General features: G+C 35.2%; 1 protein-coding gene across 1 annotated transcript in view; it reads left to right on the top strand.

Annotated features, from left to right (window-relative positions):
• Positions 1-10,161, top strand: part of LOC145689091 (proteasome subunit beta type-7-like) — a 70,612-nt gene extending 60,451 nt beyond the window's left edge. The window contains exon 6 of the mRNA XM_081763219.1: positions 9,609-10,161. Within this exon, the coding sequence (XP_081619345.1) occupies positions 9,609-9,723 (115 nt within the window). The 3' untranslated portion in view covers positions 9,724-10,161. The remainder of the gene's footprint in view (positions 1-9,608) is intronic.
• Positions 10,162-17,152: the final 6,991 nt, after the last annotated feature.

Here is a 17,152-nt window from a genome sequence, read left to right as displayed (position 1 = left end):
GAACATACACTGCTTTCTTATCCTTACTATTGGAGGAATCAATGTACATTCCAACAAAATCGTTAGGTCTCGCATTGTTTAGTACATTATCCAATGCGAAGTTCATTAGGTTTTCAATATAGGCCGCAGGATTTCTAATTTCTTCATTTCCCATTGGCCTTACCGCAATTTCATGTCCCACCAAGTTAAACTTAGTGAAACTTTTTCTGCTTTCATGTACTACTTCGAAATTACCTTCCCCTGTATTTTGAACATCTGTATGTCCGCTACGTTCACTTGGAGGAACGTAACCGGAAGTACTAGGTTGTGGAGAGCCCATTCCGTAACCACGAGTATCCCGTGAACATTGTACACTTGATACCTGTACTTCATTATTTACAACATCCACAGGATTTTGTCCGTTTTCACATAACTCGTTTAATAAAGCCTCCACATAATCAGATGTTCCAAACTCATCGGAATTTACTAAAACTGCGGAATTTTGATTTGTTTGTGTACCATCTGCTGCTTCATTTTCTATTTGTTCATTAATAATTTCATCAATTAAATTAAAATCTTCGTCTTGAAGTATGTTTTCCAAGGGTTGACTTTCTTGGTGGACCGAGGTTACGGAATTTTCAACAGATGGCGACACATTATTATGAACCAAAATAAAACGCGATCCATAATTACAAAATTCGGCTACCTCTGCTGCATTCATCCTATCACCTTGTGCGCAATTAAAATAATTAAAATGAATGAATTTATCATGTGCCCACTGATACATGATTTGCTCATGGAAAAATCCGTGTACAAATAACTCAACAATGTCAGCACTAGACATTGCATATTGCAATATAACTGCTTGATTATCATGGTAAAAATTAAAAAGAGCTGATAACAAGGTATCATACCTTTCACTGCCACGAAATACCTGGCGTTGCTTATCCATAATACGCCACCAGGTCTCCAACACGCGCTCCTTTGTATTCAGGCCTTGTATAACTCCAGCCAAATAAATTTCGTCAATTTCGTTAAACTCGTTTACGTATGATGCACCCAGAAATTCCATCTGTAAAATATAAAAACAAAAATTAGTTTACATTAAAATAACTACAACAATATATAAAAATATAGTGTTATTCAGTTAACAATATTATTTAGTTTGCTTCTAAGAAGCTCTACTTATTTTTTCTGTTAATTTTTTTATTTCTTCAGTTCTGCAAGAACTTCGTTGTTAAAATAGAGTGTGATCATCATTAAAATTCTGCAAGAACTTCATTGTTAAAATGGAGTGTGATCATTTTAAAATTCAACAAAAAGTTCGTTCTTAAAATGGAGTGTAAACATTTTTAAAATTCTGCAAGAACTTTGTTGTTAAAATACAATGTAATCGTATTAAAAACACGTTTTGTGCAATGGTAAAACAAATTTCGTTTGTTTTAAAATGGGTTATTATTGTAAATATTTAACAGTTTACAATTTTTAAAAATAATACTTTATATACCAATATTTAATCAGAGTATAAAAACATAATCATTCAAATATGTATAATATATAATTATACTTACGATGATCTTCTAAGTAAATCTGGTATGTATTCTAACTTGATAAAAATCAGGATTTCTTCCTTCCTTCCTTTCTTTTTCTTTTGTTTTTTCTTCTTATCTTGTTTTGAATTTCAACAACTGCAACAATACAGTTAATATTAATACTCTTTTCTAAATATAATATTTTAATATTTCTTTTATTATATGTTTCTATGAATTTATTCACTAAGTAAATATTGTGTTCAAGGTACGGTTACCAACATTCATATGATAATATTTCCTTAGCAACGGGGGTATATATACACAATGCCTAACAAAAAAACAATAAAACCAGTTTAAACCGGTTTAAACACCTGCAGCAAAGCAAACAAAAGAAATTCCTAGCATTACTAACAAAGGAATTTTTTTAGGCCAATAACACAGTGGAAAAGCATAGAAAACAAGTAGCTATAATTATTTAAAGTGTTGCAAACTTTAATAGTGCATTTACAAATTACATCATATTGTGTAATATCACTGTTACTAATTTAAAATATGTTAAAGCACCTGTGTACGAGATTACAAAACGAAATGCTTTTGGGTACGAGACTACAAAAAAAAACAAATTGCGTTTGGGTACAAGATTACACTGTGTTGTAGCCTATACAAGTAATAGTGTTATACTCTACGTTAATATTATAATTACTATTTTGGACGGTAATTAAATTATATTTAATGTAAAGTATACGTATACTAAACGTGTACGGTAAATCATAATACATTTTTATGTTTATGTTCGGAACCGTTTGTGTAATACATGTATAATCATGTACACAAATTGTAAATAAACTGTTATGTTTATGTTCGGCAATGTTCGGGAAACTTCGGTTAAGTTCGGAACCATTTGTGTGTTACATTAACCAACATGTACAAAATTGTAGATACATTTTTGTTTGTTCGGCAATGTTCGGAAAAGTTCGGTTAAGTTCGTGTTAACTTGTTTAAATTTTTAATTATTAGTGTTTTAAAAATAATGTATACTACATTAATGCAAACAAAACACATTAAAATTCATCCGCCATATTTGTTTCTTCAAACAACGCCACCTTTACCATAGCATTCACATTAGTGTGTATAAGACTGTGCGTGTGTGTACATGTACCATAGCAAGTTACCGAGTGTTGTTTGTTTTTATAACCGGCAATACCCCGCGCAGTTTCCGGGCAGCAATATTTTACGCGTCCCGCGTCGCGAAAACTTTTTTCCGGGTGTAAATACCACGCGGCGCGCACCGGTCGCGGTAAAAAACGCGCGGCGCGCACCGCTTGCGGTAAAAAACGCGCAAAAATGGTATTTATTTTAGTAATATTATTCATTTTACCTATTCATATAAAAATATATCTTTTAATAAACATATTTCCAAAGTTTCAAAAAAATCGACGCCATATTGTTTATGTAAATTCATTAAATTTTTATTTTAAAGTTACATTGTTCTAATCTGTATAGTAGTGTTCCTTAGGTCCTAACAAATAAGAAAATACTTTTCTTTTGTTTCTACGACCAATAGTTGGCCGTCAAAAGCGAAAAAATAAAAAACTAAACTTTTGAAACACCCTGTATAAAATCGAAAAAATAAAAATTGTTCAAATGTATCATGTAGGGTGTCTTTCTATATAGATTTTGACCTGATAAATCGATTTCTGTTGTCCATTTTCACCTATGATCAACCGTTTACGATTTATGACCATTTAAAATTATTTTCAATTTACGTTGTTCTAATCTGTATAGTCGTGTTCCTTAGGTCCTAACAAATAAGAAAATACCTTTCTTTTGTTTCTACGACCAATAGTTGGCCGTCAAAAGCAAAAAATAAAAAACAACTTTTGAAACACCCTGTATAAAATAAAAAAAATAAAAATTCTTCAAATGTATCATGTAGGGTGTCTTTCTATATAGATTTTGACCTGACAAATCGATTTCTGTATTCCATTTTCACCTACGATAAATAGTTTACGAGATATGAGCATTTAAAGTTATTATACGGAAAAATCTTAGTCTTTTTGCATCAACGCCACCTATATACCAGCACATGTCAGTACCACACATGCTTTTGTGCAGTTAACATCAATCCGTATCGGTCTCGTGTTATTTGTACAACCGGCATTTCCTCATACGCTTACCGACAAATTCATTTTGTCGTTTCCCGTCTTTTTTTCCCGCCATATATTAGTGCTTCGTATGTGCTTCAAACATCAGAGAAGACAATTTGTGTTAGGTAAGTATCAAGATTTTAAGATTTCTATACTTTACATGTACTTTTTAGTACATATCATAACATTATAATGTAGCTTTACATCGGTATATCTGATAAATCCATTTCTATTATTTCAATTGACACATATATTTTTAAAGAAAAAAAATACTCACTTAGAATCTTAATAAACGCGTGCATATACGCCACTGATATCAACAAATAAATTATTCGTATTCGTTTTCTCATGGCTTCAAAATCAAGCTTCTTTCCTTGTAAATTCCATTCCATTCAGCTAACAATAAAAAAAGGCCTCAAGCAGCATTCAGGTTAACTACACCCCTACCCTTCTCTTCCGCTCACCAGCGCACGTATGCATGCTTCCCTCTACCTCTCTTGCTCTTTCCACCAAACTGCCCCGCACCTCTCCTCTCCTCTCACGCACCGATCGCATTGATCCATCCTTGCACACATTCTCTTTCTCTCTCTCTCGCATGCACTCTTGTCCTTAAACTCCCCTCACGTCTCTATTACTGTTTCCTTCAAACTACAAAAACACCTCCCTCCCGCAACACCTCCGCTGCGATCCCTAGCCTGCACTCAAGCAAACTTTTTTTTTCTTTTTTTCCCTCTCTGGCTTTCGCTTTCTTACGCGTTCCCGTTCATACTTTTATTGCTAGGTAGGTAACCCTATGCACTTCTTATGGTTTTAAATTGTAGGTAAACCCTTATAAAAACCATTCAGGAAATACACAGCATTTCTGGTTTGCGTATTTCTATCTTAAATTTCCCGTAACAACGGTTCTATCTGACATTTATGCAATAAATAAAAGCAAACACAAGTCATTTTAATTCATGTAAATACATTTAAAATCCAAGTTCAATATTTATTTATTTATATAAATGATAAATTTTAACTTACCTTTTCCCTTCACGTAATTCCAAAATTATTCTCCAAACAACACAGTCACAGAAAAAATACAGAAGCCAAGTTTCCACAACGCCCAAAGCACACTATATAATCTGCTCTCATTTCAACTTCCTTATATATATATATTCGTTAACCTGGGTGGTTCCAGCGTTCACACACACCCTTCCGATTTTCACAAAAACAAGTACAATAGCTATTCTTTAAAGTTAACAAGAATCTTTTCCAGAAAAAAGGGCTTTTTTTTCTTTTCTTTCTTTTTTCATTCTATCAGGGCATGCTAAATGAAACATTTTTCTGTCTAACAAGTCACAAAAATCTTTTTTTCTTTTCTAAAAAGAGTTACGTTCAACTCAAAATTACAGGGGGTCTCAACCGTCAACAATAAATGTCACATACGTTTTTCTCAGATAACTTTCTACATCCTAACAACTTAAAAGATCTTTTTTCAACTATTTCAATTCTTTCTTTCTTTTCTAAAAAGAGTTAGACATACAGGTGTGTCGCAACTAACATCACATTTTCTCATCCACACAAAATTCACTGTAGGTGTTATAATCCTTAACTATTGCCCTAACAACAAGTCCCACGTTAATTTAAACTGGTCCTTTGCTCAAAAGGACACTACACTTTCCCTATGCAATCTTGTGCCATGTCTCTCAGTATGGGGCAATGTAACATTTTCAAGGTATTTCTTACATTCTCTCTCCTTCAGTATAATGTCTGTTATCTCTCCATAGGGTGCAAGTTACAGTCCCCCAATTAAGCAATGTCCACACAAAAGTACAGTACACCCCCCTCCACCTCCAAAAAACCTGGACCACCCAAAAATATAGCACACCTGTGTATATGTTTCTTTCGTTTCTCCCTATCAATGGGTTCTCTTTCTCCTACACCTTCCATCTTAGACAGTCAATATCTTTTAACAATTGTTCTTTATCCAGAGTTTCCCATGTTTTTCTAAAACTCATTTCACATGTCTGTCTCACCTCCTACGGTTAAAGTATTCTCCGACATCTATATGTTACGTTTCAGTGACAATATATTCTTTCTTTTAATGACACAAGGTTCAAATTGTAACACTGTTACAAAAAGCTTGTCAATTTCAAATTGTATCCTTTTCTTTCATGTTTCACATGTCTCTCTGCCTTCCAACAGTTAAAGTATTGTGCAACATCCATATCTCACAATAAATTGACACTTTGTTACTTCCTTAATTGACACAATGATGAAATTACGAGACAGCTCCAAAAGAAGCATCTGCTACGATTACAATGGTGTTTGTCGGCAATCCAATGAACAAAGACCTCATACGAAGGTTACATTTCCCAATATGACTACTCCTGAGTTCTCCACGTTGCTAACTGAGATTGAAAAAGAAGTCTGGAACAGCTGTGTGGCAGTCGTTTTGTGTTTCTTAGGAAATTACAGAGCTGAAAATTATGTAGAACTTATAAGCATGTTGACAAACTATGGCGAAACGGGTTGTAGGATGTCACTTGCCTTTCATCTGGACAGTTTTAAGGAAAATATGGGTACAGAGAGCACGGTGAGCTCTTTGACTTTCGAACACTGTTACCAAGGACAATATAACGAGATCATGATGAGGAACTATATCTGGGGGCTAATTCATGAAAATGACACGCATCAACGAAAATGTAGGAAAAGGGAGCATTTCTAAGGTGTACACACGTACACTTGGATATCTATCATGGTCGCACGAAGGGGGCAGAGAGGGGCCCGGGTCCCCCTGGCTCACGACAATGTATACGTAATATAGTAAACCATGTATATTAAATACCCGAAATATCAAACGTAACATAGCAACCATGGAGATGGTCTCCTTAAAAAATTCTTCGGGCACCCCTGATACCTACGTACCCAAGTTATGTATTTAAGTAGCCTATTCTTTTGATGCTATAATAGGGGTATTGAGGAACTTACTACCAAACTCCTTTAATTAAATTAAATGCAATGTCCAATACATTTCATAGCGTTATTTCTTTTTGCAAACAAATCGACGTTAAACTTACAAAAGCGAAGTTTCATGAGAATTATGCACTTTTTTGTAAATGTTCGATGAATATGACTAAGGAATCAACAATAGTGACCGAAAAACTTTTTTTTTTAAAGTGTTGCATAGTGTATTAACAGACCCAAATCATATTCACAAAGAAATTAAACGTTGACTAAAAGTACGGAATTTGTGTTATTATTCGGTACAAAATCTCTTGTCGTCGCGAATTCTGTCGAGGAACATGAAGCTTAAAATCAGTAGCGTCATTTCAGATTTGGCTTGGGGGGGGGGCAAGACCCCTTGATATAAGTAAAATTTCGCGTTTTTCAGTGATTTACTACTATTCTATTAATAAAATCTATATGAATCTCAAACTCGGAAGGGGGAAATGCCCCTCCCTGTCCCCATAAATGACGCCCCTGCTTAAAATATATAAAACGATAATGATACCGGTTGTTTTGTATGGTTGTGAAACTTACTCTAACAAGAGAATGGTCCCAACGTGACAAGTCAGTTCGATGAAATTTCGTAAAGATAATAACTGGAGATCGGTGAATAACGTGGGAATAGCCATTTGATTCGCTTTTGCGTACTTTACGAGATATACAGGGTGATGCAAAACAGAATGCAACACATGACAATTATGTAATCCGAGTCCGAATTAGAGGAAATTTCGTATGAATACTAATTAAAGGTTAATGAATAACGTAGGAGTAGTCATTCGATTAGCTTTTGCGTACTTTACAAGATATACAGAGTGATGGTAAAGTGAGATAACACAGAAGCCCTCTATAATACACCGATATTGAACGGTAATAGCCCAAAAGTGGATACTACCAAAATGAATTTGGGTATCTCATTTCGATAATGAGAAACGCAGTGGCGTCGCAGGAAAATCTCCCGTCGAGGAAAAGGAAGGTTGCATATTAAAATGAAAGGGAAACAGTTGTCGATGTTAAGATCCTGGAAAGAAGCGCGAATCGTTGAGGACAAATGACCGTGAAATCACTCCATTTACCAGTTGCAGTAGCACAGTGGAAGGCCATCATTAGAACTGAAACTGGGCTCCAGCGACTGTAAACAGTAGTTGACAAAGTTTGGTAAAACAATCAACCCAACTGTTCGTGTGCGGCAGGCCATTCCCTGCTTGTCAATGTTGCTATGCATGTTAGGCTGTGCAGCAACACAGGCTGCATGGTGGAAAATGTTTCCAACACACGCTTTGCTGCAGGCAGTTTGCTGGTGCGAATATTTCTTTGCTTGGAATTTTGCGTGACCAGCAACCGTCTGGTAATTGCTACAACGTACAGAATGTGTTGGTGGAAAATGACATGGGAAATCATAGTTTGCGCAACGTGTAACAAACGTGTGCATGCTAGGACGAACGCAATAACAAGCCCTGTGAAAATTTGGGACGGAGTCGCTTGTTACGAATAGGACGTTTGGTTTTCTGTGTGGCACATAACAAACTTCAGCTGTACACGGTCGAGAACACAAGTAGTGACGTACATAGGTACAGAAACAAATGACATACAGCCACTAACCAGAACACAGTTGCATTACGGTTGTGTTCATGTAAAGACGATCTACCATCTGCACCGTTTTTTTGCTCTTGTGGTACGTTCGTACGTTTCTTTGGGAAAGTGGACATAGTTGTCTTATTCACTAACGTTATTCACCGACCTCCAATTAGTATCTATATGAAATTTCGCCCAACTCGGACTCGTCAGGTTGGGACCATTCCCTTGTGAGGGAAGAACGTAAACTGAAAGTATTTGAAAACAAGAATCTAAGACGGATATTCGGACCCAAGGGAAATAGGAATGCCTTCATAACGAGGAACTACGTAATTTATATCGTTTACCAAACATTGTTAGGGTCACCAAATTTAGGAGGCTTAGGTGGGCGGGTCATGTAGCCAGAATGGAAGAAATTAGGAACGTTTTCAAAGCTGGAAATCCAATCGGAAAACGGCCGATAGGAAGAACTAGGCGCAAATAGAAGAAAAATATTAAGATAAATTTTGCAGAAATAGGAATACAAAGTAGAAACTGGATTCAGTTGGCTAAGGATACAAGTTAGTAGAGAGATTTTCTGAAGGTGGCATTGAACCTTCGAGTTTTATAGGCCATAGAGTTAGTTAGTTAGTTAATGATTTCTGACATTTACAAATCCAGCAGCATTACCCCCAATAGCATTAACGATATATATCTTGTTTGGTATCAGAAACCTAGTTCGACAATTCAAGTCTATTGTTTTTTTTTTTTTTTTTTCGTTTCTTCGGCCTGACAACGTACTTTCTAATACATTTTGGATTTAATCAATTTCTCATAGGTGGGTTGTGGAGAGAAAATGATTACAGAGGAAAACGACAGAATTTAGGGAGAGCAAAAGCTACAGGAAGGGAAACCTACAATGCCAGATATATAAGTATACCACACTATAAAAAATAAAACAGCATTTAAACACTTTTAGTACAGATGTTGAGGGGGAAAGTATATCAAGTGTACGTTTATAAAGTGTGTTTCGCGTGTCCAAAAGAGTTCATTCTCCGAAAACTAGTATGACATATTTAAAACACTTCTTCTCGGCAAATAGTTCGAAAACAAAGTGATGACATACATTTTGCACATTTTGTACATACAGTACATCTGGGACATACTTGGAGAACATAGTATCTACAAATTGTAAATGTGTGTCATCTGGAGGTGTTCAAAGAGTGTCGGTAATGTGCACATTGTCCTACTGTGTCTAAAAGTAGTTTCTCTAGTTTTTAATGCAATATATTTAGTGGTGTCCTACATATAAATAATAAAATTATATTTATTTGGATTAATTTAATTTGTAACTGTAAATACTTCATTTGCTGTTTTAAAATTTTCTTTTCTACGTTTTAATTTGCAGATATGGTACATACACATTCAATAAAGGGGATACTGAAGTACTTAATGAATTAAAAACTCCCATTGAGATTAAGAACTTTTTGAGACGTTCTGTGAGTAATGATGGCAAGGCATAAATTCAACGTTTATTTAGTTAGATTATATGAGTTCTTGAATGACACGGAAATGTCAAGGCATACATTCAACGTTTACTTAGATTATATGAATTCTTAAATGACACAGGGAAATGACAAGGCATAAATTCAACGTTTACTTAGATTATATGAATTCTTGAATGACACAAAGAAATGACAAGGCATAAATTCAACGTTTACTTAAATTGTATGAATTCTTAAATGACACAGAGAAATAACAAGGCATAAATTCAACTTTTACTTAATTAGATTATCTGAATTTTTGAATGACACAGGGAAATCAGTAACAATATTAGATTGTTACTAAAGCTATAATTGTAATTTCATTCGAACGAAAATTTTTGTTGTCAACTATTTAACATAATGTGACATGCGTATATACTTTAAATATATTGGAAAAAATTGAAGTATGTTTACTGGATCTGTTTCTAATATCACAAGAGTTAATAAAGTTGGTATGAAAATAACATGGTGTAATTAATTATCTTTTATCATTCATATACTCAAGAGAATCATCTTCTTTATCTTCGCGTTTGCCTATGGTTATATCGGGTGTTGCAAAATAAGTGTTACAACTCTTGGGAGGTGACTCCTGCCGCTGAGACAAGAAAAAAAGTTCTCTTGAACTTTCGGCTATCGGACATAGTTTCGGATCTACAAGGTTCCTAAAGCGTGGGAAAATGACTTTCGGACGCTAATAGTTCGGAAACTATCCAACGTAAAGAGGGCGGGTAAAAAATTCACTGAAGAAGTCATACCTGCTGTATTGAATTGTGCATGTTTCATAATCCTACCATGCACGCGCAAGGGATTCCCCAAAGGATCGTAGGGAGTCCCGGATAATCTGCCAAATGAAAATTGGTGTAAATGGATATGAATTGCTAGGGTTTCTATCAGGGGACATGATGACATTTGTCCATTAACTACATGTTGATATCAACACACACATTGGCCACATTTCAATATCGATCATGGGGCATTCATTTAGTTTAAACATTTTCTTAGTGAGTCCCCTTGCACAATTTCAACTGGCCTCAGTTGTATCCTTATTGTTATGCAACCATGAACATCACATTGCATCTGTTTGAGGGAGTATTATTGGTGAATTGGCAATGGCTTTCATGTTCTTGATGTTATTCTTTACATTTTCGACGCTTTCAACTCACGTTTACTTGGTATGAGTGCATTTCTGGGCATTTTTCGTTAATTGTTTCCACACATGTTAATCACCCTGCTTCATCTGTTGTGCTGTACCGACACTCCAAATGTCTTTCTAGAGCATTTGAGTACAAATTCGGTACACTTAATACCCAGAACGTCACTGTTGGCCAGCATACGTACCTGGCGATTATGCAACCACACACAACGGGCATGAAGGTATCCGCCATTTTGTATTTGTTCCAGGTATCGACTTTATACAAAATAATTATTGTTACCTGATAGAAACCCTAGCAATTCATATCCATTTACACCAATTTTCATTTGGCAGATTATCCGGGACTCCCTACGATCCTTTGGGGAATCCCTTGCGCGTGTATGGTAGAATTATGAAACATGCACAATTCAATACAGCAGGTATGACTTCTTCAGTGAATTTTTTACCCGTCCTCTTTACGTTGGATAGTTTCCGAACTATTAGCGCCCGAAAGTTATTTTCCCACGCTTTCGGCACCTTGTAGATCCGAAATTATGTCCGATAGCCGAAAGTCCAAGAGAACTTTTTTTTCTTGTCTCAGCGGCAGGAGTCACCTCCCAAAAGTTGTAACACTTATTTTGCAACACCGGATATAAACGGCGTTTCCGTCTTTGTTTTCCTCCACTTTCCTCTATCCTGGGTATCCTCTATTCTCCATTCCCTTTCCTTAAAATCATCTTGTATCTTGTCCTATCTCACGGTTTGATTACCATATGCCCCTGTTCCGGCGCCATCTATGAGGGTGCTAGCGTTCGGGTGCTACGACATTACTCATCTTGTTAAAGAATATATCACCATGATATATGCACAATTATACTGTTAGCAGGATATCACTTGACACAGAGATTAACACTCACGATAAATATTTTTAATGTATATATATATTTTAGCCTTTGAATAATCATAAGCAAGTACGTTTAACACAAACAATAATATACTTTACCAAATGGAATGTAGGCCCAAGATGATCATAAACGAACAAACGCGCACGTTAACAATACCGAGGAAAACGTACAAACATCAACGATTTTGAAAGTTCATTTACCAAAATACGTGATTATTATTCGAAATAAAAAATATATTCGTTCTTATCACCATTGGGGGTATGTAATGTTAATTAGTAATTCCTTTGGAAAGGTCCTTAACTGTTTTTCCTTTATTCCATTGCCTTCAATAGAATTGAGAAAGAAATTCGTCCAACTTTCTTCTTAGTTGACCGGCAACCTTACAGTTACATTTTAATTATATAAAAATTAAAATTATTACTTTGAAGATATGTTGTAATTTTACATTTTAAAATTCACTTTCTCACTTCAAAACATACTGTTAACTTTTATATATATATATATATAACATAAAAGAAGACTCCACTTAGATTATTGAGCAAAAATCATACAAAAAAGCAGGTAATCCTTTTAGTTCCCAAGTCTAACTGACCGCGCTCTCACAGCGTCAGGCTTACCTCATGCAATAAAGGCGTAATAATACACTAAAAATAAAAAAATAGTTCCCACAAAACGTTTAGTGTCTAGGTAGTTGCTTCACTAATAAAAATTGATTAATTAATTATTACATTATTAAAACACATTAACCACAGTTATTTACATGGCAATATAAATAATAAATGTTCTTTATAAAAAAAATATGCACATTATAGTATATAATTCGCTCCTGCCTTTTAGTCTTGCATTTCAGCTTCCAAAGATGGGAAAAAAATTAAGCTAAGTTAAATTCTCCATCCATATTTGGCCATACAAAAAATGGGCAAGCAACCACACACACATAAAAGAACTTGTAAAGAAAAAAGCACGCAGCATCTTAATTCCAAAAATTTTGTCTCTGACTAATTCCAAAAAGTCCTCTTCCATATACGAGGATTATTCAAAATGTTTATAACAATGGCGTTATAAGATATGATCCTAAGGTTGGTGAGTCGTTGTTGTCTTGTTAAGTTTCTGAGGTAATTTTTTATGATCTTTAGTTTGCTAAAACTCCTTTCCTGCCTTATAGGCAAAATAAATATTTGACCAGTTTTGTACCCTCAATCTGGCGCAGGGGCTTATAAGCCACGTTTGCTCCCTTTAGTTACGTCATTGCTTGTTACCTCCGCTTTCCAATCCTATATCCAACATAGTCGGCGTTCCATCGTTCTACATGTCCCAACCATGTCCGCCATAGAGTGGGAGCGCACAAAGTGACTGTATGCGCTCGTGGTATAAAAAATACCACGAGCGCACAAAATTTATAGCGATAGTGCCACATTGTGTGAAACAGTTTCTTGGCATTAACTGACTGATTTCTCATTACAATAGCACCATTAACCACCATTAAGGAAAAATATTGCATTATTCTGTATATTAGTCTTTCGTTGTAAACGGGGGCACGGTGGCTCAGTGGTAGAGTGTTTATCTCTGGTCGCTGGGGTCCCTGGTTCGATCCCCTACCAAGTAATTTTGTGGTGAACAACATCGTGTCCGTGGGTTTTCTCTGGATACTTACGTTTCCTCCAACTTTGTCTTTCCACCAATTCTTCCATCATCATTCACTTGCTGTAATCATCGTCTCCCTTAGTCTAAACGACATAATCCTGGGGCGTTAAAATGAAAGATTTCATTTCTTTTGTTTGTTGTAAATGGTAAATAGAATAAATATTGAACATCGGAGATGAAAATAAATTTTATATTGTATTTACCAAAATACAGTGAAACCAAGAATAACACATTTTGCGAGAGATGTTACGTGCATTGTGCTCGCTTCCCACAACGTCTGTCAATTTTTGCCCTGGAAAAGAAAACGCAACTTGGAGGTAAGTTAACATATTTTTGTTTAATGTTTTATATATTTGTTTTCTATTAGTATTCACAGCCAGTGTTCGTAGTTTGATGGAAATTTCCCTAATGTAAGGAAATTCCGTAGGTATATTTAGCAGAAAGGTAATTTTTCGATAAACCTTGAAAAATCCAGGGAAATTCTCGTGCTGACTGATTGATCAATATAAATGCTTAGTGTTTTCTTTGTTCTTCAGAAATAAACTAATAGAATACTAATATTTTGGGTAAGTGTGTGTGTGTTCAAAATAGCATTATTTGCACTCGTGTTTGGCCGGATGTATTTGTGTGTATTTTTTGTCGTTAAAAATAAAACAATCTTTGAGTCTAGGCTAAAGGAGACGGTGGTGATAAGAAATGAATGCAATGGTGGAATGAATAAAGTGGGAGGAAATGAGAGAACCCCATAAAAATCCACGAACACTGTGTTTGTTCACCACAAAGTTCACTTGGCGCGAGTTGGAATGAAACCAGGGACCCCATCCACCTATTTTCTTGATAAATTTGAAAAATTTGAGACAGTTTCAACGTATGCCGTAATGTTCTACTTTTTTCAGTAAAATATCACGGTTTATTATATCATATGCCTTACTCAGATCGTAAAAAATACCGAGTACTAATTTTTTCATTTATTTCTTTTAGTATATGGTCTATTAAGCTATAGGAAGCGGTTTGAAAGCTTTCGTTGAGCACAAAGCCGTGTTGCTCGTTCGTTATATCTGACATATGATAAAGTCCAATAATCTGCTCTTTACTAGGTGTTCAAATATTTTACTGAAAGCAGGTAGCAGCGAGATTGGTCTGCAATTTTCGACGGATGTGGTGTCTCCCTTCTTGTATATCTACGGGAAGTACCCAAAATTTTTTATGATCATAAGTGAATAAATTACAAGATCAATGAACTCCGCGTATTAACAACATTTAAAGTATCAGGTTGTCGGAAAAGTCATGACGTGTTTTGGTAAAAGATGACAAATGATGAATTTGCAGATATACTAGAGTTATGCGGATTCGTGCAATTGTTGTGTCATGAACAGCTAGGAGGTTGAGAGTCTTTGGTATTAATATTGTTCTTTCTTGGTTTAGTTTATACAGAGTTGACAACACATAGAAGACGAAAAATTGCATTTTCACATTTTATTGTTTTACTTCAAGAAAGGGAAAAGCGCACGAAGAGTCTTTGTAATTTTAACTGTCCTCAGTATTTCTGTGTTGTCCCTGTTCTTAAAGAATTACTGGAAAACTGGAAAAGTTAGTTAAACGAGTAAGATTGAGTGAAACGAGTAAAAATAGGAAACGTAAGGTGCTGAGAAAGGTTCGTTAAATTATTTAACTTTAAAAAATAGTCCAGTGCTCTGAAATACCAGATTGCAGTCAAGAGGATTACCTGTTAAGGGTTCGAAGTCCTTTAAAGGTCAGTTTCTCCTTCATGTCTTTGAGTGTTTTTATATCTTCCTTGTCTTTCAATTTAAAATTGAATTCTCTTGACTATTCTTTCTACATAAGACATGACTATTTTATAATGACTGAAATCAGTGTTTCGTCATTATTACAACATTTGAATCATAAAAGTGTGCAACGCGCTGAATTCACTGCACACAGAGTCCTTTCTCTCTTCCTCAGCAGTGATGCTATCAGTAGTAGCTTCAGCGTCGAGTGCACAATCCTCGCGTTCTTGGTTGGATTCCCGCTGAGGTAATTACGGAAAGTTTCATCATTTGCAATATTGATACCTCTGATGTATAATAACATGAAAAAATATTCTATTTCTCTGGGTCACATAGTTCTGACGACTTTCTTCGCAGGTGAAATACCAACAGAAAATTACGTCATCCGTATCAACCTTGATTCATACTGTCTGGGAAAGTAATGTGTTTAGCCAACAATTGATGAATACATAAAGCTTATCCTTACTGTTAGTATGGGCCCAAAATGTGACTGATCAAGAACAAACGTTGTTGTTTCCTAGCAATTGTGGAATTGTTCCTAACTGTGCATCATTTGCAGTAAACTGATCGAACTTACAACTGTAGTCAGAAGAACGAGCTATTTAAGATGCCACCTCACCTTTCTACCCAGAAGGGCAAAACAAAATTCATTACCGCTTTCAGCTAACAAATATTTATACTCCATTTCGTGTTGTCATAAAATAATTCTATATGTAAATCCATAAACGTAATAAGAATACTGCGTTCATAGGTAAATCTAAGAAACATCTGACATCTTTTCTGTTCCTATCAATAATTTCGGCTATGTAACTTTCCTTCTATTCTCGTACTACTACTACTACTAGTACTACTACTACTACTACTACTAATAATAATAATAATAATAATAATAATAATTATTATTATTATTATTATTATTATTATTATTATTATACATAGACTGTTTTCGTCAAAAACCTGTGACTTTAGGAGCTGTAGTGTAGAAACGTGACCGCCAAACTTATGAAACTTCTGAGTTACTGTAGTTTTAATCCTGCAGTAAGCTATCAACCAAAAGAACTAGGAACTTTTTTAAAAAATCTTACATTTGTTTATTGCCTACGAACTTATATTCCAAGATTAGCTAACTGGACCGTTACACGTTTTACCGACACTGTCTCCATTACCTGCTAGTAGATCGCGATCGACGGTTTGGCCGTCGCAGGTGTAGAGTTTTGTTGACGATACCACTAGACATTTGGTTTGCGTGAAATGATATTCCTTAGCGCTAATGTGCCTACAAAGTGAAATGTGTTTCTACACAATTTGGTTTTCTCGTTTGACTCAATAATTTTAAAAAAATTAAAAAAAAAATATTGTAAAGAAAACAAAACATAGGACTTTAGCGGGTATTGATCTGAAGACCCTATAAACGTGAGTCCACGTTGTTATATATTACACCACGAAGACGCATGATTTATCAAGAGGGGCAAAGTACTTCAAATCGAATATATTTCCTTATTTCGTTTTTATTATGTTTACTCTTTATGTTTTTTGCACAATGCATGGAGAAACAAATACAGTTTTCGCTACGGTGTCCAAGAATGTTGTTCTATGACTTATCAAAATATAGAAATCTACTGGCGAAATGATATGAGGTAATATGTAGTGTTTTGTTTTCATACCATCGATAGCAGTAAGGAACAGATGATACTATCTGCGAAAAACATGCTCTAATTTCTTGATAGAAAGTACAACAATGTGGAGCCCAAACATTCGTAGTCCGAAGGGTTCGTCTACCTCAAACGATATTGAAAGCAGACATTCATCAAAGAAAACATACTCTCAGTGCTGTGAGATTTTAAAGGAATCGTGTTTTTTGAGCTTCTACTTAAGAATAAAACAAGGGATTTCGAAGAGTGCTGTCGGTAATTGGACAGTATGAACGAAGCCATCATCTA

This window comes from Thermobia domestica, chromosome 7 (assembly GCF_964235325.1).
Source record: "Thermobia domestica chromosome 7, izTheDome1.hap1.1, whole genome shotgun sequence".
Lineage (NCBI taxonomy): Eukaryota > Metazoa > Arthropoda > Insecta > Zygentoma > Lepismatidae > Thermobia > Thermobia domestica.
The sequence above is the reverse complement of the archived record's forward strand: the minus strand, read 5'-3'. Positions and strand labels throughout refer to the sequence as shown.